The sequence below is a fragment of the Bufo bufo genome, chromosome 1 (genome assembly GCF_905171765.1).
Source record: "Bufo bufo chromosome 1, aBufBuf1.1, whole genome shotgun sequence".
In the NCBI taxonomy this organism is placed as follows: Eukaryota; Metazoa; Chordata; class Amphibia; order Anura; family Bufonidae; genus Bufo; species Bufo bufo.
The window spans coordinates 773,157,136-773,185,094 of NC_053389.1; the positions used below are offsets into that span (position 1 = coordinate 773,157,136).

Here is a 27,959-nt window from a genome sequence, read left to right on the forward strand (position 1 = left end):
AACACCAAGACAACACTGCATAATTGTATAGTTCTAACATGGGGAATGCACGTAGTCACTAAACCAGACAGGGTCTGGAGTAAAAGTTTCCCGAACACGTAACTGTAGCAGACCATCACCGCCCCCTTAGGGCCATATTACAACTTTAAGGTTCACCTGGAAGAAAACCCTCTAAGAGCCAGCATTCTCACTTCCCGTAGAAAAGGGACTTTATTTTACAAGTCATGAACATTAGTGCATATATTACATCACATAGAGACGATATCCAGCCTGCCATCATAGGAGGAACGTGGTGAAAGGAAGGACCGGTGGCCATGATGGATGACATAGCCCACAAACGTTGATCATGCGACAGGATATTTAAATACAGCCAAGTACATCTAGACAAGATGGCATCCAGCACCTGCAGAGACAGGAGAAGTGTCAGCTTCTAGCGCTGCGGTGGTTAGATTCACGTAGAACGTCAGATTAACCAACCTCATTTCTTAGCAGCTGGCTTCCTGCCTCGTCCTGCGCCTTTGCCCTGAAATATACGGTTGTAGTCACTCAAGAGGCAAAAAGTTTCAGGATGGGGCAGTACAGGGTCCACTTAGAGTACCTGTCACATGCGACCTCCCTGAACTGTTTGCATACACAGCTGTCGTTCACTTGTTGATCTGAGGCTGTTCCAAAATTATACTTAACATGCAAATTCACCTGTGGAGCAATGAGGGCATCACCATTGCACCTGAGCTCTGCTCCTTCCTGTGGCCAGCGCCTCCATGGCCGCTTTGAGTGACGGGGCCAGGCAGTGGCAAAGCAGCAAGGGAGGTGCTGACCACAAAAGTGGAGCTTGGGTATAATGAGCAACAGCGACACCCTCATTGCACCAGAGTTCTAATTTGCATATTAAGTATCATAAACAGAGCCTTGGATCAACAAAAGAAAAAGGAGCACTTTAATCAGGTGAACTGCAGCCTGATAGGGAGGCCACTGGTGACAGATCCCCTGAAGGCAAATACTTTCGGGAATGCTCCCGCACCTTCAGCTCAACAACCACACACGTTTACGCATTGTTCACATCAGCATTGCAAAAATAATATCAGTGCCAGATCTGTTGCATTACGGACACAAGTGGCACCAGACTGATCTCCTTGACTAGGCCATCTATAATAAAATCTTGAGGAAAACCCCTTTAGGGCTCATTCACACAGCCATTGTTCCACTGTTCTGTGCATTGTGGGCTGCAAAATGCTGTCCCCAATGCACGGGCACTATCTGTGCATGTGCCGTGACAAATCCAGACCCGGTCAACTTGAATGAGTCCATGATCAGTCTATTTTTTTGCAGTGCGGAGGCAGAGAGAAACTCCACGGAAGCACTCTGCAGTGTTTGTGGGGGTTCCGTGACTCCGTTCAGCATCGACCTTCCAGATTGTGGACCTATTCAAGTGAATGGGTCTGCATCAGTGAAGCGGGGTGCACACGGCCAGTGCCTGCATATTGTGGACCTGCTGTTTGCGGGCCGCAATACAGGCAGTGTGAATGGGCCCCTTAATCTGCCCAGAGTTGCCTCCATAGATTTCAAGGGTGTTTTGAAGACATTACCTTTTTCGCTGGACTGTCTTCTTCAGAACTTCTGCAAAAAAAAAAAAAAAAGTGTATTAGCTTCCATCATATGTATCAATACTGTAGCCCATACACAAGCCCAACAAGTAGAAGCTGGGCACTGTTCGCACCACATTTGAGCCTTGAGTTCAAGGGTTTTTGTGATTGGCACCCACAGGCTCCCATGTTAGAACATATTGCACATTATACTCTGGGTACAGCATAGAAAAGCCAAGTCTAAGCCATTTCAAAGCCATTGGGTGCATAAGGTCCTATAGGTAGGCTTGGCATCTGCTGTGGGAGCTTTACAAATGCAGTATTAATAGCCTTACCAACCAATACAAGCCAGCAAGGGCCCTCACTGTACACCACGAGCTGTGGCATCAAGGCTATACTTACTCTTCCTCCTTCTCATCTTTGTCCATCTTCTTCTTCTAGGACAAACACAATGTATTAACATGGAGTAAGAATGAATACTATAGACTCCTACCCAACAGAACACCAGCTTTAAAAAGTTCCAAAATAAAGTTTTGAAACTTTATGGGCTTATTCGTGCAAAGATTAGTAAACCATTCTGTTTTCAGAGGTGGGGGGAGAGTTAGTGCTGTTAGCCTGTTGAGGCAACTTCTCAGATTTACCAACCAAGACTTTAAAAGTTGCAAAAAATCTTATGGTGGGTTCACAGCACCTTTTTGCCATCTGTTTAATGTCAAACATTAAGGGGATGCCATACAGTGGCATCAGTCAGTTCCATTGTAAAAAAAACACTTTACCAGACTGTAGCTCTGTAGGATGGAAAAGCATGGCGTTCTATGCTTCTGTACCCACACGCACATGAAACAGGTGGCAAAAATGTGGTGTGAAGTGGTGGTACAGAAACTGGACAGTCAAAGCAATTGAGCTAAAGATGCACCATATGTAACAAACATCGTGTGACATTTGACAAGTAAGGGTCCATTCACACATCCATAGAAGGTGTCCGGACCCATTCATTCTCTATGGGGTAGGAATGGATGCGGACAGCACTGCCTGAGCCGGTAAAACTTATACCAACTGATGGCCTTTGTAAGACTGATCAAGATCCTGATCAGTCAGAAAAATGACGGCTCCGTCTTTTTGGTGTCATCCTTATTTATTTCTTTTACTTTTTTCAGTCTGCGCATGCGCAGCCTGGAAGGACAGATCCAGCATTTTGAATGCTGGATCCGGCACTAATACATTTATCTTGGTTTTTTTGGCCAGAGATAAAACCATAGCATGCTGCGGTTTTATCTCTGTCCTGATCACATCATTCTCCATTCAGAATGCATGGGGATAAAACTGATCAGTTCTTTCCCGGTATTGAGCCCCTAGGACGGAACCCTAAGCAAGTGTAAAAGTACCCCTACTTGCTCGCCGAGAGGCCATCTGCTCCCATCTTCAGTGAAGAAAACCTGCCAAGACCTGTAGCAAGGGTGATGACCTCACCACTTAGGGCGCACGTCGCCACGCTCACTGCAGGTCCATTGGTGGGTTTTCTTCAATCAAGACAGGAGCAGATGGTCTCCATAAGAAAGTGGATGAAGCATGTATATAGTTTTTTTTAACCCTTGAACAACTTAATGAAAGTCACGGATTCCGTGATCAGCAGTCTGAGAGATTAAGTGACTGTGGCGCGATCAGTTTCCATTCATTGCGTCAGCTCCATACAATGGAAAGAGATTTGTGACCAACTCAATGAATCGCATCTCTTGTTGAAGTTCAGCAAAGCAGCCGAATTGAGTTTCAGAAAACGTGCACATCTCTACTGAATATAAGTGAATAAGTTAAGTGTTTAGTGAATCTTTTCCCATAAAAGTATATCAATATGCTCAGCCCCTCCTGCAGCTCAACCTGAACGTCATGGTGAAAGTCTGGAGCCAGACATTGCCAAAGACCAAGAGTATTCTGCATTTACCAACTCTATAGATGGCACACACTCTGGGTCTGCATCAGAGGCTCAGGCTGGATAATAAATGTGGTACAGGGAGAGATACACTTACCTGCCTATATACCAAATTTTGGTTGTCTTATGGAGAGACAGAAATTACCACCACAACTGCAGTGCAAAATGGTGCATCTTAGACCACCACCCTCCCAAACCCTACTTGTGCCACATTGCACCAGTTTTAGTAAATCTGGGCCTCTATAGCAAGACTGGCATTTGTAATGCCAGTCTTAGTATTTCTCCCCCCCCCCCCCCCTAGAGCTTCATTCAGTCATGATGACACTACTGGCTGCTGAGGTAACCTACAGATAGCCAAGTGCCAGGCTGAACCTGTACTATGTGAAGTCATGGCCACGTGATCAATGTAAGTGTGTGCCAGCGCCCCAAGTCTGCTGGGAACCAATTTCAATTTAAGTGTTAAGACAGCGGCGAGTACCTTAGCCTGGCTCCCCTTTTTGGAGGCTGCTGGCCTTTTTACTGCTTTTGGGGGAGATTCGGGATCTTCCTCCTCCTCTTCCTCTTCTATTTCCTCCTCACCTTCTTCCTCAGCCCATGAGTAGTCTTCTTCCACTAGGAACACATTTCTGTATTACAAACTAAAAAATAGCCTTTTAAAAGCATAGTAATAGTCCATGTTCTACAGCAAGGTGACCATCTGAGGCTTCAGTGTGATGTCTGTCACCTTCCTATGGGACTAGTACCCACTTGGATACTGGAGGTTTTTGCTTTTTGTTTTCATTTTTCTTCCCCATCTTCCTGTAAATCATAACTTATTTTTCCATTGACATAGCTGTATGAGGGCTTGTTTTCTGTGGGACACGTTTCTAAATGCCACCATTTAATATAGCATACATGTACAATGTAGTGAGAAATTTGGTGCAATTTGAAACCCCCCCACAATATGACAGTTACAGGTTTTGTCCCTACAGCATTCACTATGCAGCAAAACGGCCTGTAACCCCTCTGGATCAGTACAACAAAACCACAGGTAGGTATTTTAATATGGGGGGGGTAGACACGTTTTGTTAACCTCGCCATATACTGACCCCCATAACTTTATAGTTCTCTCTTTGTAGCATGATGTGTAGTTTATTGATACCATTTTGGAGTTGATTTTATTCACTTTTTTGGGGTAAGTGAAGTGACAAAAAAGGCAAATCAGCAATTTTTATTTTCGCCATTCCACCATTAGTTTGAGGGATAAATATTTTTATATTTTAATAGTATGGGTGTTTTCAGACGTGGCGATGCCCATGGTGTTTGTATATATTATGCGTTTTATTCTAGGGAAAATGGTAAATTTAAGTCAATTTGTTTTTCATTTGCAACATCTTTAACTTTCACCCCTCTAGGAGGCTACAGTACTGTCAGATTTTTTTTAGCTTGTACTGTAGTTCCATAGTACTACAGTATAGCCGAATTTGCCATTATCCATGTTGGCCTGCCACCTGCAGCTCTAATACACTGGGTCTCTTCAGAGCGACTCCGCTTATTAACACGAAGACAGTCTTCCGGTCTCAGATAGGTGCGTCTGTGTTATACATCCCCTGCACGCCATATATGTACAACTGTTAAGCCTCTTGCACAAACTTTTTTGCGTTCCGTATACGGAACAGTTCATTTCAATGGATCTGCAAAAAATAAAAAAAACACTCCGTATGCCTTCCATTTAAAGATGGAACATGTCCTATTGTTCGCATAACGGACAAGGATAGTACTGTTCCATCAAAAACAAAAAAAGCCATATTGTCATGTGCAAGAGGCCTTAAGGGGTTCAAGTGCTTGAGTTTTTTCAAAGTTTGGCAGGTAGCAAAAGGTTGGCCGATTTAGTGATATCACATTCACACAACTGCTGCAGGCAACCACAGTGGTCGATGTGCCAAAACAGCGCATGACCTCTAAGGCTGGAGATAACCTGCTGTTAATCATTCCTGTGACTGCTGCAGCCAACCACTGTAGGTCCTGCGGGACATTTAAAAAGGAGTTCACATGGGTCCCTGCCAAATTTCAAAAAAAATCCTGGAAAAGCCCTTTCATTTTACATGGAAATATTGGACCATCTAGTTTTACATATTGCACTACCATACCCATGTGAATTTGCAAGCTAAGTAAGTCTCATTGCCTGACTGCAACATGTGGCCCCTCCCAAAGTGATATTACCCACAGTATATAACTTACCCATAGGGAATTAATCTGCTTACACTGGCAGTTAAAACCGCTATAATGACTCCATAATACAATACTTACATGCGATATGCTGGCCGCTAATATATACTGGTCCGGAGCCAGCTTTGAGCCGGAAGGTGATTGGAGGAGTTAACTCAATGCCCATCATTGTAGCCTATGAGAGAATATTTCATTCAATAGCCAGCGACACTTAAGATTAATTGAAGGGAACCGATTCGCCAGTGTCAACTTACCATAGGCAGAATAGATGGCTTTAGACTGGCTATGGGAACAGGTTGTACATCGCTCCCTTCTACCTGAGGAACGATTTCTACCACATGAAATTCATCTTTGGCCTTGTCCCCCAGACATACCTTAAAGAAAGGGTCATCCTTACATCAGTACAGCTTAATGGAGTCTCAAATGTTCAAGAAGTGCTGCACCCAAAACCGATTGTGACCCCATCACCAGACACTAGGAAGATTTTCTTAACCCACACCCCGACGTGCCCAGGATGGTGCAGGTTAGCAGACCACCAGCGTACTCACAGTTCTCAGGGCCAGCTGGTGCTCGCTCTTGTCGTCATCTGACACTTTAAACACAAAGGTCTTGTTCTGCTCGTTCAGCTCACACCCTGTGGAGGCAGAAGGCCAGAAAGTATAGTGGGGCACATTTATCAAGCTCGCCTGTTTTTGGCCATAAAATTAGGTGCAGTTTATTAGTCTCTTTTGCAGAGTATTTCTTAAGACTCACAGCACTTTATAAGTTAGACTCAACATATTTTTATTAGTCTGCCCTCTGGTGGTCATTTTTCAGTACAACAGGTTCATATTCACTTTGACGGGTCCAATTTATTAAAGTAGTCAAACAAGGCGCAATCTCAGTAGTAAATGCAAAAAAAAAAAAAGTCTAAAACGGCAATCTTTAGACTAAAAACACTTTAGTAGATGTGCCCCAAATACACATTTTACATCTACACAGGAACAGGGCAATATATTCAGTTTCCATTTGCTTCTGCAACAAAATATGCAGCATGTGAGCGCACCTTAAGCTAGGGCTACACGGCAACGAGTGACATTCGTGTCTCAACTTTTATAATGATAGTCAATGGTGTCGCACTGCAACATGCTGCAATGCGACAGTCACAAAAATCCAGTTTTGCTGGATTTATTGCGACTGTCATGTCGCATGTTAAAGTGAGACACCATTGACTGCCATGAAAACTGCTGTGCAACTTTTCAGCGAGAAGACGCCCCGGCATGTAGCCCTAGCCTAAAGGCTCATACACAGCAGAATTATGGTCTCCTTTTGTATACAGCCATAATGGCACTCCCCTAGAGGTACATGGAGACCTAACTTTACCTCCCGATTTGAGAGAACACCAAGCTTGTCTTCTGTCGGCCTTAGCGCATGGCCCCCATTGTTTACAGTGCTGAGCAGCTCAGAAAGTGATTGGCAGCTCTGCACCAAGCATGGGTGCCATGCTACAGTAAAAATGTTCATTTTGTGACCCTGTATGTAGGGGCAAGTTTATTAGTGTTTGCACATGTTTTTAGTAAAAAAAAAAAAAAAAAGCAGTTTTAAACATTTTTTGTGACTGTTGGAGTCATTTGCATCTTATTCGACACATTTTTATGACTAAAATGTGCACAAAAACAGTAATTTTTACTCCACTCCAGGGACGTCTTATTATGCATCAGTTTTGAGTTAAGAAATTAGACTTTCTGCATTAAAAGTCACTCAGGTAGACGTGGGACTTTTCACAGCACATCTGCGTCTTTTTTCATGCACATACTAAGTAGACTAGTCTAATTGAAGACCTGACTAAGGGCTCATGCACACGACCATTGCCTGTTTCGCGGGTCCGCAGAACACAGATACCGGCTGCGTGTGCGCCACATTTTGCAGAATGGAACATCCGACCCATGATAGAACAATCCTATCATTGCCAGACAACAGAACATATTCTATAGTTTTGTAGGTCCACAGAACATACATACGGATGCAGACAGCACAGTGTGCGCCGTCTGCACCTTTCGCAGCCCTGTTGAGGTAAATGGACCCACATCCAATCTGCAAAAAATGTGGATCGGATGCAGACAAAAATAATTAAATTGTGGATCCGCAAAACACAGATACCAACCCATGTGCATTCCACACATGACCGCCACCCTCATACAAAACGCCTATGCTTGTTGACAATAGGACATGCGCCATATTTGGGGGGGGGGCTGTGGAACGGAATTACAGATGCAGACAGCACACCGTGTGCTATCCGCATCTTTTGCAGCCCTGTTGAAATGAATGGGTCCGCTCCCGTTCCACAAAGTTGTAGAACAGGTGCAGACCCGTTCATATGGCCGTGTGAATGGGCCTTTAAAAAAATAGCCTGCAAAATTCAAACTACTAGAGAATCCACTACTCCAGTCTCATGCACATGGCCGTACTGGCCATCCACATTTTTGCAGATCAGAGGCAGACCCAGTCATCTCAATAGGGCTGTAGAAGATGCAGACTGCACACCCAACATTTTTACACAATAATATATTATATATATATATATATATATATATATATATATATATAAATTTGACAAGCTTGATGAATGTGCCCCATAAAGAAGAGTTAATAAAAGTGGACACATCAAGAACTAGAACAATTGTTATACGTACCCCATATAAGAGACACTGGTTTCTCAAGCTTGCTGGTGTTACTGACGGTAGAGGCCATGTTTACTGCACACTCTGTAGAAGACACACAGGTTATATGGATAGTGCAGAAAACACACCATACATCACAGAGCACCACCCCACCCTCCAAAAAGTAAGGCTCTATACGCCCCAAGCAGTCACACACAAAGCCAGTTTCCCTTAAACCCGCACCCAACGCTACCCCCAAGTACACAGAGCTGACCTGTCTACAGCAGGGAGATGAGAGAATGGCAGACAGCACCTGCAGGTTTATATATGGCTGTAGGCAGACACCTGACCCTGATCAGACATTATTGAGTAACACTATTTAACCCATTATGTGTACAAATCTCAGCTGACCCCATAAGAAATTGCTTTGTGAAGACTGCAAATACAAAGCAGGACATTTATTATTCCCTTTGTGCCAGAAAACTGCTTTTATCAAAGCTGGTGCAAAGGAAAACTGGCTTAGTTGTCCACAGCAACAAAAAAAAACAAATCAAAGGTGGATTCTGATTGGTTGCTACTAGGGATAAGCGAATCTACTTCGGATGAAACATCCGAAGTCGATTCGCATAAAACGTCGTTCTAATACTGTACGGAGCAGGAGCTCCGTACAGTATTAGAATGTATTGGCTCCGATGAGCCGAAGTTATTGCTCCGCAAAGCCTCGCGAGACTTCGGGTAATAACTTCATAAATTAATTTGTACTGTAAAAAAAAACATTTCCCGAAACTTGGAACCGAACCTGAGTTTGGGAAATGTTTTTTTTACAGTAGAAATCAATTTATGAAGTTATTACGCAAAGTCTCGCGGAGGGAATACATTCTAATACTGCACGGAGCATTATATTGATTTATGATGCTATGTAACCCTTACATTTCTGGAATGTATTGGATAACACTGGCAGCATTATGCCAATGTTATCCAATACATTCCAGAACTGTAAGGGTTACATAGCATCATAAATCAATATAATGCTATGTGACCCCCAGCAGCGATGGCAGTTCAGACCGGGAGCTGCGATGCGGACTCTGTGCGGGAGGAACGCTCGTCTGCAAGGGGCCTAAATGTTCAGCGTGCTAGCTAGAACAACAGTGTGAAATAACCTAAGATTACGGCTGCTGCGCAGTTTTGCCGTACTTTTTCAAAATTGATGGCAAAAATAAATAGTGATTTATGATGCTGTGAGTTCCACGCCCGACTGCTGGTATACTGTCACAGTGCCCTGTGAATACCGTACGGTAGACCCAAGATCAGGCAAGAACACACAGCATTATAAATCACTATCATCCCATGAAACCAGCCTAAGGGCTCATGCACACGAACGTATTTTCTTTCTGTGTCCGTAACTTTTTTTGAGAAACCATTCATTTCAATGGGTCCGCAAAAAAAAACAGAAGGTACTCCGTGTGCATTCCGTTTCCGTATGTCCGTATTTCCGTTCCGCAAAAAAATAGAACATGTCCTAATATTGTCCACATTACGGACAAGGATAGGACTGTTCTATTAGGGGCCAGCTGTTCCGTTCCGCAAAATACGTCATCCGTTTTTTTGCGGACAAAACATACGGTTGTGTGCATGAGGCCTTACTGTAAGATTCGGCTAATTTACGACGAGGTATCAAAACTGATGCAAAAAAAAACCCTGTCTTAGTTGCCCGTAGCAACCAATTAGATTTCACCTTTCATTTTTCAGAGCTCCTTTAGAAAATGGAAGGTGGAATCTAATTGGTTGCTATGGGCAACTAATACAGTTTTCCTTTGCGCCAGTTCAGTGATGTGCCAAGGGGTGGGGGTGGGGGACTGATCTGCCCCGGGTGCCAGCTCTCAGGGGGGTGCCAGAAGTGATGTGCACTTCCATTAATAGAGTCACTGCCCGCTCAGCTCCCCGAGCTCCTTCTCTTCCGTACTGAATGGTGCTTCACCAGGGGCGGATTAGCCATAGACCTTACAGGGAAAGTTCCTGGTGGGCTGATGCCGAAGGGCCACCTGGGCCCTCCTCACGGCTGGCCAGTGGAAGCTTTTGGGGATGTATTTTGGGCCGGACTTAGGTATTTGGCTCTGTTGGGGTGGTATAATGTGCCACAATATGGTATTGCTGCCTTCCATCCATTTGGACCCAACTACAAAACGGGGCCACTTTTAGTATTTTTTTTCCAGGGCCACTTTAAGTTCCCAGTCCGCCCCTGTGCTTCACCATTCAGCCCTGCACACACAGATCGAGCTGCCGGTCTGTGTGGGAGGAGCCTGCAGCCTGGGAATCCGCCTGTGCTCCTCCCACACAGTGCTGCAGCACGATCTGTGTATGGCTGCCTGCAGGGGAGAGCTGGATCTAAGCAATCAGGAACGGGACATGGTGAGTAGTTACAGTTTTTTTAATTTTATTAAGTGCTCATGCACACGACCGTATGGCTTTTTCAGTGTTTTGAAGTCCGTTTTTTACGGATCCGTTGTTCCATTTATTGTTTCCGTTGTGTTTTCGTTTCCTTTCTGATTTTCCGTTCCGTTTTTCCGTATGCCATATACAGTATACAGTAATTACATAGAAAAAATTGGGCTGGGCATAACATTTTCATTAGATGGTTCTGCAAAAACGGAACGGTTACGGATTACGCATTTCCGTATGTGTTCCGTTTTTTTGCGGACCCATTGACGTGAATGGAGCCAAGCACCGTGATTTGCGGACAAGAATGGACATGTTCTATCTTTTCACGGTACGGAAATACGGAAATACTGAAACAGAATGCATACTGAGACACTTCAGTTTTTTTTGCTGAACCATTGAAATGAATGGTTCAGTATATGTACCGCATACTGGACTCAAAAAATGGCCTGTATACTGAACGCAAAATACTGTCGTGTGCATGAGCCCTAACATTGAGTGGGCACTGAGGGATTTACAACTATGAGGGAGGCACAATGGACATTACTACTTTGAAGGGGGCACATATGACATTACTACTATGAACAGCATAACTGTTATGGGGGCACAAAGAGGGCATTACTACTGTGAAGGGGCATATCTCTTATGGGGCACAGAGTGGGCATTATTACTGTGAAGAGCGCACAGAGGGTATTACTACTGTGAAGGGGCATAACTGTTATGCGGCACATGAAGGGCATAGCTACTCTGAAGTGCACAGAGAGGGCATACCTACTGTGAAGGGGGCACAATGAAGGGATAAGTACTTTGAGGGGGGCACAATGTGGGCATAAATACTGTGAAAGTTGTACAATGAGGGCATTACTACTGTGAGGTGGCACAATTTTTTTTAAAGTATTGGGGAAGGGGGAGGGGGGGGGGGGGTGGCAGAGAAAGGATACGCCACTGCACCAGTTTTGACAACTCCCCCACCATGTATCTCATCATAAATTATGTGATTCTACGGCTAGTTTCACACTAACACTTTTATATCCGGCAAGGAGCAGTCTTCCGGATCTCTCTGCATTCCAGCATTGCTAGAAGCTATGGTATTGCTGTTCAGCCCCATTAACTATAATGGGGACCAGCGGAGATATATTCCAAGAATCGGCCAGATGGAAACCGCTGCAGACTAAGGCCCCTTTTACACGGGCGATAATTCCGCACGGGTGCAATGCGTGAGTTGAACGCATTGCACCCACACTGAATCCGGACCCATTCACTTCAATGAGGCTGTGCAGATGAGCGATGATTTTCACGCATCGCTTGTGCGTTGCGTGAAAATCGCAGCATGTTCTATATTCTGCGTTTTTCACGCAATGCAGGCCCCATAGAAATGAATGGGGCTGTGTGAAAATCACAAGTATCTGCAAGCAAGTGCGTATGCGGTGCGATTTTCACGCGTGGTTGCTAGGAGATTATAGGGATGAAAGCAACCCCGGACCCCATTAAAGTGTATTCCCTGTATTATTTTCCCTTATAACATTGTTATAAGGGAAAATAATAGCATTCTTACTACAGAATGCTAAGTAAAATGTGCCTTGATTGGATTTGCAATATTATGTTCAATTCCCTATGGTTCGTTACTTGTAAGACAAAAAGTACTCAGTGACCTGCTGAGCATTCGTCTGGTTGTGCGGTAGAAACACAATGGCTACAATGGATGTTTCAACAGGACTGTTGATTGGATTACTTCTCAGGCTGAGGGAAGGGAATGTGGGGGCTGTAACCAGTTTGTGATTGAAGAGCGTATAATTTTCTGTGGGTGTCTCCCTTGCATGGGAGAGTTGCATAAAAGCAGGGTATGTGGCATTAAACCGGGTTCTGCTCCTGATACTGTGTGTCGTCCAGTTGTTGAGAAGAGTGATCGGATATTCATGGAGGGTTTTATTTACTACTGATGCTGTTCTTCCTGTGCTAACTACTTGATCCAGAAGTAACCGGTGGAATACCGGCGGAGAAAGCCTATGTCGCGCTCCGCTACAAACCTTTTTGAAGCTGCGTGAATGGACCCTAAGATGAGAAGAACAACGGAAATAAATAGCTCTGGTGTAAATGGGGCCTAAGATGTGGGTATTTAACCAGGGAACCATTTATTGTCTACCATCAGGCAATCATAGCCAATTGATAAAGTCCAGTCCAATATGGCGGATCTTCCCTGTACTTTATCATTTGGCTATAATAGCCTGTCTGCATTCATGCGTGTGATGTATTTGGTGCAGCATGTGATGTGTGTGGTGCAGCGTGAGTTGTGTGTGGGGCAGCGTGGGATGTGTGTGGGCAGGGCCGGCTCTATCATAACGCTGGTTGAGGGCGCTGAGAAGGGGGGGGGGGGGGGGCGCGGCGCCGGGGGGGAAAACAATTAACTTACCCCGCTAAGCATGTGTGCCGAGCAGCCCGGCCCTCACTGTCTCAGTCACAGAGCGGCACGCACTGAGCTACGAGACCCTGGTGTATTTAAATCTCATTTAGCATGTCTTTCAGAAAAGTTTCTCCTGGGATTCGAACTCACGACTTTTCACATCAGAGGCAAGGCATTTACCCACACAGTTATGAGAGCTGTATAGCCAGTTAGTTTAAAAAAATAAATAAATATAACTTCTACTGTAGATAACTTTGATACCTAGTGTACATACACATGACAGCTGCCCCAGCACACTGTGTATGGATTTAGCAGAGCTGGGTGTGTTGGGGCAACTGTCATGTGTATGGTTGTACACTAGGTATCAAAGTTATCTACAGTAGAAGTCTTATTTTTTTTAAGTAACTGGCTATACAGCTCTCATATCTGTGTGGGTAAATGCTTTGCCTCTGATACAAAAGGTCATGGGTTCGAATCCCATCATAAACTTTTCTGAAAGACAGGCTAAATAAGAACACGAGCACCAAATCTTCAACACTAGAGGCTGGTGGGAGCACAGGCCGGAAGACGCCTGCATCGCTGACATGAAGGTAAGTATAAATTTTATTTATTTTTTCAAATACCGGACTGTTACTTTACTGCCATGGGGGGAGGGGGGGCTATTGGCACCATGATACTGGCACATGGAGAGGGGAGGAGAGAGGCACTTGATACTGGCACGTTAGGGGGCAGGGGGAGAGGATGGCACTATGATATTGGCACATGGGGGGCAAGAAATGGACATGAATCACGAGGGGCAGAAATGTGAAATGATGGTGGGGGCAAGAAATGGACATGAATCGTGAGGGGCAGAAATGTGAAATGATGGGGGAGGGGCAAGAAATGGACATGAATCGTGAGGGGCAGAAATGTGAAATGATGGGGGAGGGGCAAAAAAAAGGATATAAATCATGAGGGGCAGAAATGTGAAATGATGGGGGGGGGGCAAGAAATGGACATGAATCATGAGGGGCAGAAATGTGAAATGATGGGGGGGGGGGCAAGAAATGGACATGAATCATGAGGGGCAGAAATGTGAAATGATGGGGGGCAAGAAATGGACATGAATCGTGAGGGGCAGAAATGTGAAATGATGGGGAGGGGCAAGAAATGGATATGAATCATGAGGGGCAGAAATGTGAAATGATGGGGGGGGGGGGCAAGAAATGGACATGAATCATGAGGAGCAGAAATGTGAAATGATGGGGGGCAAGAAATGGACATGAATCGTGAGGGGCAGAAATGTGAAATGATGGGGAGGGGCAAGAAATGGATATGAATCATGAGGGGCAGAAATGTGAAATGATGGGGGGGGGGGGCAAGAAATGGACATGAATCATGAGGAGCAGAAATGTGAAATGATGGGGGGCAAGAAATGGACATGAATCGTGAGGGGCAGAAATGTGAAATGATGGGGAGGGGCAAGAAATGGATATGAATCATGAGGGGCAGAAATGTGAAATGATGGGGGGGGGGCAAGAAATGGACATGAATCATGAGGGGCAGAAATGTGAAATGATGGGGAGGGGCAAGAAATGGATATGAATCATGAGGGGCAGAAATGTGTAATGGTGGGGGGGGCAAGAAATGGACATGAATCATGAGGGGCAGAAATGTGTAATGATGGGGGGGGGGGCAAGAAATGGACATGAATCATGAGGGGCAGAAATGTGAAATGATGGGGGGGGGGCAAGAAATGGATCTGAATCATGAGGGGCAGAAATGTGAAATGATGGGGGGGCAAGAAATGGACATGAATCATGAGGGGCAGAAATGTGAAATGATGGGGGGGGGGGGGCAAGAAACTGACATGAATCATGAGGGGCAGAAATGTGAAATAATGGGGGGGGGGGGGGGCAAGAAATGGACATGAATCATGAGGGGCAGAAATGTGAAATGATGGGGGGGCAAGAAATGGACATGAATCATGAGGGGCAGAAATGTGAAATGATGGGGTGGGGGCGCCAAAATGTAGAATCGCTTGTGTTGACAAAAATCCTTGCACCGGCCCTGTGTGTGGGGCAGCTTGTGATATGTGTAGGGGCAGCATGTGATGTATGTAGTGCAGTGTGTGATGTATATATGTGTGATGTGTGTAGTGCAGCTCGTTATGTATGTAGTGCAGGGTGTGATGTGTACGTGTGTGATGTATACATGTGTGTGATCTATGTAGTGCAGATGTTCTGCCTGTGTGAGCTAGGAGATCATGTGACAGCAGGGCCGGACTGGGGATAAAAACCAGCCCTGGAAAAAGTTGCACACCAGCCCCACAGCATTGTGTCCTTATTTACTTGTTTATAATAGGAGAAAGCATTCATTTTAAAACACGAATATGAACTTTGCCCCACGATAGCTCTTTTGTAGAACCCCCATTGTTCATATTATCACAGTAGACCAGCTTTTCCCAACCAGGATGCCTCCAGCTGTTGCAAAACTACAACTCTCAGCATGCCCAGACAGCGTTTGGCTGTCAGGGCATGCTGGGAAATGTAGTTTTGCAACACCTGGAGGCATCCTGGTAGGGAAACACTACAGTAGACCATTATCCCATCCAATTGGGTCAGAACTAAGAATAATCAAAGAACTTTACTTTAAAGTAGAGATGGGACGAATCCAATTTTTTTAAAATCCGAAGCCGAAAAGGTTCTCGAATCTTTCGACTCTCGAATCCTACGAATCCTGTACATAAGAATTGTGTGAACGGTGTAAGAAATAAAGTGATCCAAACTCAATATTCTTTTAATATGAAAAAATAAAGAGTCCTTTTTTAACTACCTCCTGTCTGCACGTTGACTATAAACGTCCGGGAGGTGGTTCTCTATTTCTGAATGGACGTTCCAGAACGTCTGTTCAAAAACTGCAGCTGCACGCTAATCGTGCAGCTGCTGATCGGGTTGCCCGCTGTCAGTGACAGCAGGGCAACCCAAAGAGAAGGCAGGGACAGTGCCCAGGTGTCCCTGCCTTCTGGATCGCTGCATACACAGGAATAAAAAAAAAAATTAAAAATAGAAAAAATATAATAAAATAGACATATTTGGTATTGCCGCGTCCGTGACGGTCGGCTCTATAAATATATCACATGATCCACCCAGTCCGATAAACACCATTAAAAAAAAATAATAATAACTCAAAAAAAGCCATTTTTGTCACCTTCCATCACAAAAAGTGCAACACCAAGTGATCAAAAAGGCGTATGTCCCTCAAAATGGTACAAATAAAACCGTCACTTTCACTCAAAATGGTACCAATAAAACCGTCACCTCATCCCGCAAAAAATGAGCCCCTACATAAGAAATTCTCACAAAAAATAAAAAAAACTATAGCTCTTAGAACATGGAGACACTAAAACTTAATTTTTTTGGTTTAAAAAATGTTATTATTGTGTTAAAGTGAAATAAATAAAAAAAATAGGAAACATATTAGGTATTGCCGCGTCCGTAAAAAACAGCTCTATAAAAATATCACATGACCTAATCCCTCGGGTGAACACCGTAAAAAAAAACAAGCAATTTTTTCACCTTCCATCACAAAAAGTGCAACACCAAGTGATCAAAAAGGCGTATGTCCTACAAAATGGTACCAATTAAACCGTCACCTCATCCCACAAAAAATGAGCCCCTGCATAAGAAAATCTCTCAAAAAATAAAAAAAACTATAGCTCTCAGAACATGGACACATTAAAACATAATTTTTTTGTTTCAAAAATGCTATTATTGTGTAAAACTTTAATAAATAAGAAAAGTATAGTTATTAGGTATCGCCACGTCCGTAACAATCTGCTCTATAAAAATGTCACTTGACCGAACCCCTTAGGTGAACGCTGTAAAAAGAAATAAATAAAAACTGTGCTAAAACAACCAATTTTTTGGTCACCTTGCCCCATAAAGTGTTATAATGAATGATCAAAAAATCATATGTACCCAAAAATAGTACCAATAAAACTGGCACCTTATGCCCTAGTTTCCAAAATGGGATCACTTCTTGGGAGTTTCTACTGTAAGGGTGCATCAGGGGGGCTTGAAATGGGACATGGCATCTAAAAACCATGTGGAGTTCCTTTTCTTCTGCGCCCTGCCGTGTGCCCATACAGCAGTTTATGACCACATGTGGGTGTTTCTGTAAACCGCAGAATCTGGGTAATAAATATAGAGTTTTGTTTGGCTGTTAACCATCGATGTGTTAAAGAAAAAATTGGATTAAAATGGAAAATCTGCCAAAAAAGTGAAATTTAAGAATTTGATCTCCATTTTCCTTTAATTCTTGTGGAACGCCTAAAGGGTTAACAAAGTTTGTAAAATCGGTTTTAAGTAACTTGAGGGGTGTAGTTTCTACAATGGGGTCATTTATGGGGGTATCCACTATGTAAGCCCCACAAAGTGACTTCAGACCTGAACTGGTCCTTAAAAAGTGGGTTTTGGCAATTTTCTTAAAAATTTGAAGCATTGCTTCTAAACTTCTAAGGCCTCTTTCACACGAGCGTGTCCGGATAAGGTCCAGATGCGTTGCGGCAAACCCGCGCAAGTAGGTACGCAATTGCAGTCAGTTTTGACTGCGATTGAGTTCCGTTGTTCAGTTTTTATCGCGCGGGTGCAATGTGTTTTGATAAAAAACTGAATGTGGTACCCAGACCCGAACTTCTTCACAGAAGTTCAGGTTTGGGTTCAAGGTTGTGTAGATTGTATTATTTTCCCTTCTAACATGGTTATAAGGGAAAATAATAGCATTCTGAATACAGAATGCATAGTACAATAGGGCTGGAGGGGTTAATAAAATAATAATAATAATTTAACTCACCTTAATCCACTTGTTCGCACAGCCGGCATCTCTTCTGTCTTGTTCTGTGAGGAATAGGACCTTTGATGACGTCACTACGCTCATCACATAGTCCGTCACATGATCCATCACCATGATGTGACGGACCATGTGATGAACGTAGTGACGTAATCAAAGGTCCTATTCCTCACAGAACAAGACAGAAGAGATGCCGGCTGCGCGAACAAGTGGATTAAGGTGAGTTACCAAAAAAAATAAAAAATAATTTAACTCACCTTAATCCACTTGTTCGCGCAGGGCTGCGTGAAAATCGCAAGCATCCGCAAGCAAGTGCGGATGCGGTGCGATTTTCAAGCACGGTTGCTAGGAGACAATCGGGATGGGGACCCGATCATTATTATTTTCCCTTATAACATGGTTATAAGGGAAAATAATAGCATTCTGAATACAGAATGCATAGTACAATAGGGCTGGAGGGGTTAAAAAAAAAATAAAAAAATGTAACTCACCTTAATCCACTTGATCGCGCAGCTGGCATCTCTTCTGTCTTCTTTTTTGAGGAATAGGAACTTTGATGACGTCACTACGCTCATCACATGGTCCATTACATGATCCATCACCATGGTAAAAAAAGATCATGTGATGAGCGCAGTGACGTCATCAAAGGTCCTATTCCTCAAAAAAGAAGACAGAAGAGATGCCGGCTGCGCGAACAAGTGGATTAAGGTGAGTTAAATTTTTATTTTATTTTTTTTAACCCCTCCAGCCCTATTGTACTGTGCATTTTGTATTCAGAATGCTATTATTTTCCCTTATAACCATGTTATAAGGGAAAATAATAATGATCGGGTCCCCATCCCGATTGTCTCCTAGCAACCGTGCATGAAAATCGCACCGCATCCGCACTTGCTTGCGGATGCTTGCGATTTTCACGCAGCCCTATTCACTTCTATTGGGCCTGCGTTGCGTGGAAAACGCACAAAGAGGAGCATGCTGCGATTTTCACGCAACGCACAAGTGATGCGTGAAAATCACCGCTCATGTGCACAGCCCCATAGAAATGAATGGGTCCGGATTCAGTGCGGGTGCAATGCGTTCAACTCATGCATTGCACCCGCGCGGAAAACTCGCCCGTGTGAAAGAGGCCTAAGCCTTCTAACGTCCTAAAAAAATAAAATTACATTTCCAAAATAATGCCAACATAAAGTAGACATATGGGAATGTTAAGTAATAAATATTTTATGAGGTATAACTTTCTGTTTTAAAAGCAGAGAAATTTAAATTTAGAAAATTGCGAATTTTTCTAAATGTTTGGTAAATTTGGGATTTTTTCATAAATAAAGGTGAAATATATCGACTCAAATTTATGACTATCATGAAGTACAATGTGTCACGAGAAAACAATCTCTGAATGACTTGGATAAGTAAAGGCGTTCCAAAGTTATTACCACATAAGTTTTGCAAAATTAGGCCTGTCAGGAAGGGGGCAAATGGCCCAGATGGAAAGTGGTTAACAAAGTAATACAGCGCCACATACCTCTTACATCCAGTGATGTCTCTTTGACGTAGATGTTCTGTTTCCTCATCTTCTCCTTTCAGACCTTCAGATCAGACCTCCAGTTTTCAGCCATTTTCCGTCTCTGCAGTTTGACAAACAAAATCTTAGTTTACTACTTTTCCATCATCCTCCCACCCCCAATACTGTGCAGCTGTGCTCTCCAATATTATACTGCAGAAACAGATAAACCCCCTGATAATACTAGTACCACACAGAGCCCCACCATATAAAATAGCCCTTATTTGTGGCCTCAGTAGATGCCCCCATAGTGCCCCCCAATAATGTGCCAGTAAAAAGGGACCCCCATAATGCCCCCCAAAATGTGCCAATAAGTGTCCCCATAGATGCCCCCCCATCATGTGCCAGTATCAAGTGCCTCTCTCCTCCCCCCCACATGTCCCAGTATCATAATGCCATCTCGCCCCCCCAAAGTGCCAGTATCATAGTGCCATCTCTCCCCCCAATGTGCCAGTATCATAGTGACATCTCCCCCCCCAATGTGCCAGTATCAAGTGCCTCTCTCCTTCCCCCCCCCCATGTGCCAGTATCAAGTGCTAAACCTCCCCCCCATGTGCCAGTATCAAGTGCCCCCCCCCATGTCCCAGTATCATAGTGCCATATCGCCCCGCCTCCCCCCAAAGTGCCAGTATCATAGTGCCATCTCTCCCCCCAATGTGCCAGTATCATAGTGACATCTCCCCCCCAATGTGCCAGTATCAAGTGCCTCTCTCCTTCCCACCCCCCATGTGCCAGTATCAAGTGCTAAACCCCCCCCCCATGTGCCAGTATAAAGTGCCTCTCTCCTCCCCCCCATGTGCCAGTATCATAGTGCCATCTCCCCCCCAATGTGCCAGTATCATAGTGCCATCCCCCCAGTGTGCCAGTACCAAGTGCCGATCTCCTTCCCACCCACCCCATTGCCAGTATCATAGTGCCATCTCCCCCTCCAATGTGCCAGTATTAAGTGCCTCTCTCCTCCCCCCCCCCCCCACATGTGCCAGTAGCATAGTGCCATCTCCTCCCCTCCAAATGTGCCAATATCAAGTGCCTCTTCCCCCCATGTCCCAGTATCATAGTGCCATCTCGCCCCCCCCCCAAAGTGCCAGTATCATAGTGCCATCTCTCCCCCCAATGTGCCAGTATCATAGTGACATCTTCCCCTTCCAACGTGCCAGTATAAAGTGCCTCTCTCCTTCCCCCCATGTGCCAGTATCATAGTGCCATCTCCCCCCCCCCAATTTGCCAGTATCATAGTGCCACCCCCCCATTTGCCAGTATCAAGTGCCTCTCTCCTTCCCACGCACACCCCCATGTGCCAGTATCATAGTGCCATCTCCCTCCCCCAATGTGCCAGTATTAAGTGCCTCTCTCCTTCCCACCCACCCCATATGTGCCAGTATCATAGTGCCATCCCCCCTCCCAATGTGCCAGTATCAAGTGCCTCTCTCCTTCCCACCCCCCACATGTGCCAGTATCATAGTGCCATCTCCCCCCCAATGTGCCAGTACCAAGTGCCTCTCTCCTTCTCACCCCCCCATGTGCCAGTATCATAGTGCCAACCCCCCATGTGCCAGTATCAAGTGCCTCTCTCCTTCCCACCCCCCCCCCATGTGCCAGTATCATAGTTCCAACCCCACCATGTGCCATTGTGCCAGTATCAAGTGCCTCTCTCCTTCCCCCCCATGTGCCAGTATCATAGTGCCAACCCCCTCCCCCATGTGCCAGTATCAGGTGCCAACCCCCCTCCCCCATGTGCCTCCCGCTCCCCCCATGTGGCAGTAACAGTCCGGTATAAAAAAATAATAATAATAAACACCTCCATGTCAGTGATGCGATGCAGCCTCTTCCGGCCTGTGTCCCGCGCTGTATGTCCATATATGGAGTCAGTGCTTGTGTATTCTAATTTAGCCTGTATTTCAGAAAAGTTTCTGCTGGGACTCGAAGCCACGACCTTTTGTCATAAGCATAAGCACTGACTGAAAAAATATGAGACTTCTACTGTAGACTCGTTTATAGCTTTGATAGCTAGTGTACATCCATACACATGACAGCTGCGCCAGCGCACTCAGCTCTGCTACATCTATACACATGACAGCTGCCCCAGCACACTCAGCACTGCTATATCTCTATATATATATCTACTGTATAGTAATACTTAGAGATATATAGATATAGCAGAACTGAGTGTGCAGGGGCAGCTGTTATGTGTATAGATGTAGCAGAGCTGGGTGTGCTGGGGCAGCTATCATATATAGAGCAGCGCCGTGATAGAAGTACTTCGTACACCGCACGTGTGCACTTAGGGGTATAGAGATTTTGCAGCGCAAAATGTTTCATCAGATCTCCCGCAGACGCCCACAAATCATTAGTTGCAGTTTAGCGCTACTATGTGGTATAGACTTTTCGCAGGGTATAGAGATTTGGCAGAACACCGGCCCTGTGTGACAGTGTTTGTATACAAGGTTAGGTTGTGCAAAGCAAGCAGTGCAGGGGGAGGGGAGGGCAGATTATTCACACCCACAAATATTCATGAGGGAGAGCTCAGTCATTGTTGTTATACGCACCCACAGCTTTGCTAAAGCATGAATAACAGAGCTATGCAAAGGTGTAAGGGTCCATTCACACGTCCGTAGTGTATTGCGGATCCACAATACACCCGGCCGGCACCCCCCATAGAACTGCCTATTCTTGTCCACAATTGCGGACAAGAATAGGACATGTCCTATTTTTTTTCCCGGAGCCGTGGACCAGAACTTCGGGGCCACGCACTGGAAATGGGGATGCCCTTTAAGTAGAAAAAGCACAAGAAAACTAATATAAAATTGGTACCGCTGTAATCGTACTGACCTGCGCCATAAAGGTGACATAATTTTAGTACACAGTGAATCCTGTAAAAGAAAAAAAAAAAACACTAAAAAAACAATGGTGGAATTGAGTTTCTTTCTCAACTCTACCCCACAGAGAATTTTTTTCTTTTTTTCCATTACAAGATATGGTAAATTAAATGGTGCCATTAAAAATACAACTTGGCCCACAAAAAACAGTTCATGGCACTAGGTGTATTCTGGGATTTTATTACTGATGGCCTACCCTTGGGATGGGCCATGAATATCTGATCGGCGGGGGTCTAAAACCTCGCTGATCAGCTGTTTTGGGGTAGCTCTGCAACTACACAGCTCCTGGAGTGCGTGGGACCAGCACTGCAGTTACCAGCTCTGTCTGCAATGAGCTGGACCGGGGTATGCACTCTGACGCCAAATTATGCAATGGCTGGGTCAGGTGTAGGTGATAGTCTATAGTTTTGTTCGTGACGCTAATTGCAGCGTGCGCAGGGTACAATCACAGGGTCCTCCAAGGTGTTATAACTCACGCCCCAGGTTAGGAATGCCAGAGTGGTGTAATGTCTCTGTATGGTAGTAGTATTGGGGTCAACAGTGTCTCCTACCTGGGTACAGCTGGACTCCTGGATCCTGGCTCACTTGCAATAAATTGAGTGTGGTGCTAGTAGGAATAATAGAGGAATTTGCAGCAGAAATTGAGATCCAGACCTTGGGCGAAGTTCAAACTTGTCTTTACTGATTGTAACTTTCATCCAAGCAAGATACAGCTTTAGTCTTAAGTCCCAGCAGGTATTGGCAATGGTTGGCAGGAATTTATCTTCTGCTCTCTCATGTACCTGGAGCTTGCAGGAAAAGCCGTCTGCTTGTTAGCTCTATACTGTGGCAGGAATTTGGCTTCTGCACTCTCTATCTTCTGCTGTCTGGGGACTTCTCCTAGGTCTCTGGAACTTGACTTACAGTTATCTTCTCAGGGTATGCTTTCTTCCTGTAACTGGAGTTGTCTGCTTGCTTCATCCAGCCGAGGCTGCAGGGCTCAGGCTGGGGATGATGATCAGTGTCTCAGCCGAGACAAGATCCTGGCTTGGTTCCCTATGCAGGGGGACTCCTAACATGCACACCCTACCTCTAGCAGGGGGTGGGCTACACTCCTCTAACTTCCTTCTCCACCCAGGGTGTAGATTGTGGGATTAGTCCACACCACCACAGAGGGGGAGCTAAACTGGAATGAACTATTCCAGATTTCCAGATTAGAAACACTAAACTGAAACTAACTCCTTACCAGAACATTGCTCCCACCTGCTGGTGAACATGGAAATTACAGCAATATACACTTAACATGGTTTAAAATGTACAGCTGTGAGGATATAATGTAAAATTACATCAGATGACAAGGTTAATGCTCTTAGGAGATTGTAGCGGGGTAAAAGAGTTTAGTAACACAACTCTGGGGTGTTAAATTTCCACTACACAATGGGCGGCGCTGTGTAGCTCTGGCACCAGAGGCTACCCAGGAACAAATCATAAGCGGGAATGCAGGGAGTTAGACCTCTGCCAATCATATATTGATAGGTCATAAATAGTATGACAGAGGAAGAAGTTTCCAGGCTTCTCTCTTCTTCTCGACCCACGACCTGTAGCAGTGATCCTATTCCATCACACCTCCTCCAATCCCTCTCCCCGGCTGTCATCACTCACCTAACTACAATTTTTTACCTCTCTCTCTCTTCTGGTATCTTTCCCTCCTCTTTCACTCTATTATAACCCCACTACTAAAGAAACCATCTCTTGACCCAACCTGTGCTGCTAACTACCGACCTGTTTCTAACTTCCCCTTCATCTCTAAACTCCTTGAACGTCTTGTCTACTCTCGCTTAATAAGCTATCTCTCTGCAAACTCTCTTCTTGACCCATTACAATCTGCCTTCCGCCCTCTTCACTCTACAGAAACTGCCCTTACTAAAGTGTCTAACGATCTCCTAACAGCAAAAAGAAATCATGACTATTCTCTACTGATTCTGTTGGATCTCTCTGCAGCGTTCGATACCGTAGACCATAAACTACTCCTCACCATGCTCCACTCAATTGGCCTTAAGGACACTGCTCTCTCTTGGTTCTCTTCCTATCTCTCTGGCCGCTCCTTTAGTGTATCATTCGCTGGCTCTTCTTCTTCTCCTCTTCCTCTTGATGTTGGAGTTCCTCAGTACTAGGTCCTCTACTCTTCTTCCTCTATACAGCCCCCATTGGACAGACTATCAGTAGATTTGGCTTTCGATACCATCTCTATGCTCTTCTTCTTCTCCTCTTCCTCTTGATGTTGGAGTTCCTCAGAGCTCAGTACTAGGTCCTCTACACTTCTTCCTCTATACAGCCCCCATTGGACAGACTATCAGTAGATTTGGCTTTCGATACCATCTCTATGCTCTTCTTCTTCTCCTCTTCCTCTTGATGTTGGAGTTCCTCAGGGCTCAGTACTAGGTCCTCTACTCTTCTCCCTCTATACAGCCCCCATCGGACAGACTATCAGTAGATTTGGCTTTCGATTTCATATCTATGCTGACGACACCAAACTATACACTTCGTCCCCTGATATCATCACTGCTTTACTCCAAAACACGAGTAATTGTCTGACAGCTGTCTCTAACATCATGTCCTCTCTGTATCTAAAACTGAACCTCTCAAAAACTGAAATTCTTGTCTTTCCCCCATCTACTAACTCACCTAAACTTGATATTTAAATTTCGGTCTGCAGCACTATCATAACTCCCGTGCAACATGCCCGCTGTCTTGGGGCCACATTTGACTCCAATCTCTCCTTTGTTCCCCATATTTAATCACTTACATGCTCTTGTCGTCTGCACCTCAAGAATATCGCCAGAATCCGCCCTTTTCTTACGGTGGAAATGGCATAAACTCTTGTTGCATTGATTCATTCTTGTCTTGACTACTGCAACGCATCACTAATCGGTCTCCCTCTCACTAAACTCTCCCCCCTTCAGTCTGTTCTAAATGCTGCAGCCAGGCTCATTTATCCATCCAACCGCTACACTGATGCTACTAGCCTGAGCCAGTCACTTCACTGGTTGCCCATCCACCACAGAATACAGTTCAAACTTCTCACCCTCACCCACAAAGCTCTCCACAGTGCTGCACCTCCATACATCTCCTCCCTCATCTCCATCTACCACCCTACTCGTGCTCTCTGTTCTGTTAGCGACCTAATAACCTCCATAATTCGTACCTCTCACTCCCGTCTTCAAGACTTTTCTCGAGCTGCACCTACCCTCTGGAATACTCTGCCCCGGAATGCTAGGTCAATCCACAACTTCTCCACCTTCAAACGTGCCTTAAAAACACATCTTTTCAGGCAGGCTTATCAAGCTACCTAAACTGACTATTCCCCGACTAAACCTCCCCCCACCAACTCCTCTGGCCTAAACTCGATCCTCTAGTAGTCCCAAACCCGAAGCAGATCGTCCGGCACCACTCCTGTCAGTTCAATAATGGCTCAAATCCTACTTATCACAATCAAATACCTTATGTGTCACCCCCCAATTCCTCATAGATTGTAAGCTCTTGCGAGCAGGGCCCTGAATCCTAGTGTTTCAGTTGCATATTATCCAGTTATTTTTGTTTTCTATATGAACCCTATGAACTTGTAAAGCGCTGCGGAATATGGTGGCGCTATATAAATACACTTTATTATTATTATTATTATTATTAATAGTAAAATCCTGGACACGCAGCATTCTGGAATTAATAATTTTTTACTTTTTGCACAATATGAGGTTTTTGTCATTATAATCAATAGGGCTGGCGGCCATTCTGGTAATATCTGGCAATGCTGGATCCAGAGAACCTCTGCAGAGCACATCATAAGGGCAGTGTAAAACTAGTCTTAGCCCCTGAACCCCCTTCTTGAGAGCCACACAGCCCCCTTATGGTTCCTTGGGAGGACCCATGCAGCCTGTCACTCTTAGTTCCCTATGGCAGGGATCAGCAACCTCTGGCACGCCAGCTGTTTTAAAACGACACCTTCCAGAATCCTCCTTTCACTTCTATGGGAGTTACATGCACCACCAAGCAAATGTGCATGCTGGGAGTTGTAGTTTCACAGCAACTGGAGGGTCGAAGATTGCTGACCCTTGTTCAATTCACTTTGACTTCTAAGAGCTGGTCCTGTGGCCATAACATGGGCAGTAAAATGTGACCTTATATAGTGGTCCTCCAAGCTACACCTAAACAGGAGCCCTGTAAAAGGAAGCACTCCTGGTGGCAGTTAACACCTTAAGGACCCAGGATGAGAATGCTCGTCCTAAATGGTCTGGCAATCAGCAGCTGTCAGTAACAGTTGGATCCCTGCTGCATCCACCAGCATCGGTGATGACGGTGGATTAACCCCTCGTGTGCTGACCGCGGCTTATGGGAGGTTTGCGTTCACTCTGCTTAGCCATCGGGTCCCCGCGCTGCGGTGGCGGGGACTCGATGGTTGCCATGGAAGCCCCAAGCCATTCCAAGGCCTTGGGGCCTGGCATGCACGGAGGCCTACTATCAGTGTAATACACTGTGTTAAACACTGATAGTCAATGCAGTACAATACAGATGTATTGTGCTGCATTGAAACAGGGATCAGACCCTGTAATGTTGAAGTCCCATAGTGGGACAAAAATAAAAAATATAAAAAGTGAAATAAAAGTGTTTTTAACAATATTTTTTTTTTAGTTTTAATAAAAAAAAAAAACTTTCCCATAAAAAGAGACATAAAATTGTAAAAAATAGAAAAAAAAATAAAAAGACATATTAAAGTTATCACCGCGTGCGTAACAACCTGCTCTATAAAAATATCATATGATCCACCCCGTCTGGGCAACACCGTAAAAATATTTTTTCAAAAACTGCTAAAAAATGCAATTTTTGTCACCTTTCATCACAAAAAGTGTAATACCAAGTGATCAAAAAGTAGTTTGTACCCTAAAATAGTACCAATCAAACCGTCATTTCACCCCGCAAAAAATGAACCCCTACCTAAGACAATCACCCCAAAAATTTAAAAAAACTATGGCTCTCAGACCATGGAGACACTAAAACATGATTTTTTTTGTTTCAAAAATGCTTCTATTGTGTTAAATGTAAAAAATAAATTAAAAAAAGTAGACATATTAGGTATCGCCGCGTCTGTACCAACCTGCTCTATAAAAATGACCTAACCCCTCAGGTGAACACCATAAAAATAAAAAGTGTCAAAAAAGCCATTTTTTGTCACCTTACATCACAAAAAGTGTAATACCAAGCGATCAAAAAGTCATATGCACCCCAAAATCATACCAATCAAACCGTCATCTCATCCCACAAAAAATTAGACCCTACTTAAGACAATCTCCCAAAAAATAAAAACAACTATGGCTCAAAAATGCTGTTATTGTGTAAAACTTAAATAAATAAAAAAAGTATACATATTAGGTATCGCCACGTCCGTAAGAACCTGCTGTATAAAAATATCACATGAACTAACCCCTCAGGTGAATACCGTAAAAAAAAAAAAGTGTGTAAAAAAGCCA

The 27,959-nt window shown here is 44.5% G+C and overlaps 1 protein-coding gene across 2 annotated transcripts; it reads right to left on the reverse strand.

Annotated features, from left to right (window-relative positions):
- Positions 1–242: 242 nt before the first annotated feature.
- Positions 243–8,460, reverse strand: NPM2 (nucleophosmin/nucleoplasmin 2). 2 transcript variants are annotated; one of them, XM_040415823.1, is made up of 9 exons: positions 8,391–8,460; positions 6,267–6,352; positions 5,973–6,092; positions 5,800–5,893; positions 3,989–4,122; positions 1,986–2,017; positions 1,587–1,617; positions 478–523; positions 243–403 (listed from the first exon to the last, which is right to left on the reverse strand). In XM_040415823.1, the coding sequence occupies exons 1-8, from the start codon at positions 8,446–8,448 to the stop codon at positions 479–481; spliced, it is 600 nt and encodes a 199-aa protein (XP_040271757.1). In that variant the 5' UTR covers positions 8,449–8,460; the 3' UTR covers positions 243–403; position 478. The 2 variants fall into 2 exon arrangements, with proteins under 2 accessions (XP_040271757.1, XP_040271756.1); XM_040415822.1 differs by having other exon boundaries at positions 1,986–2,020.
- Between the last annotated feature and the right edge of the window lie 19,499 nt (positions 8,461–27,959).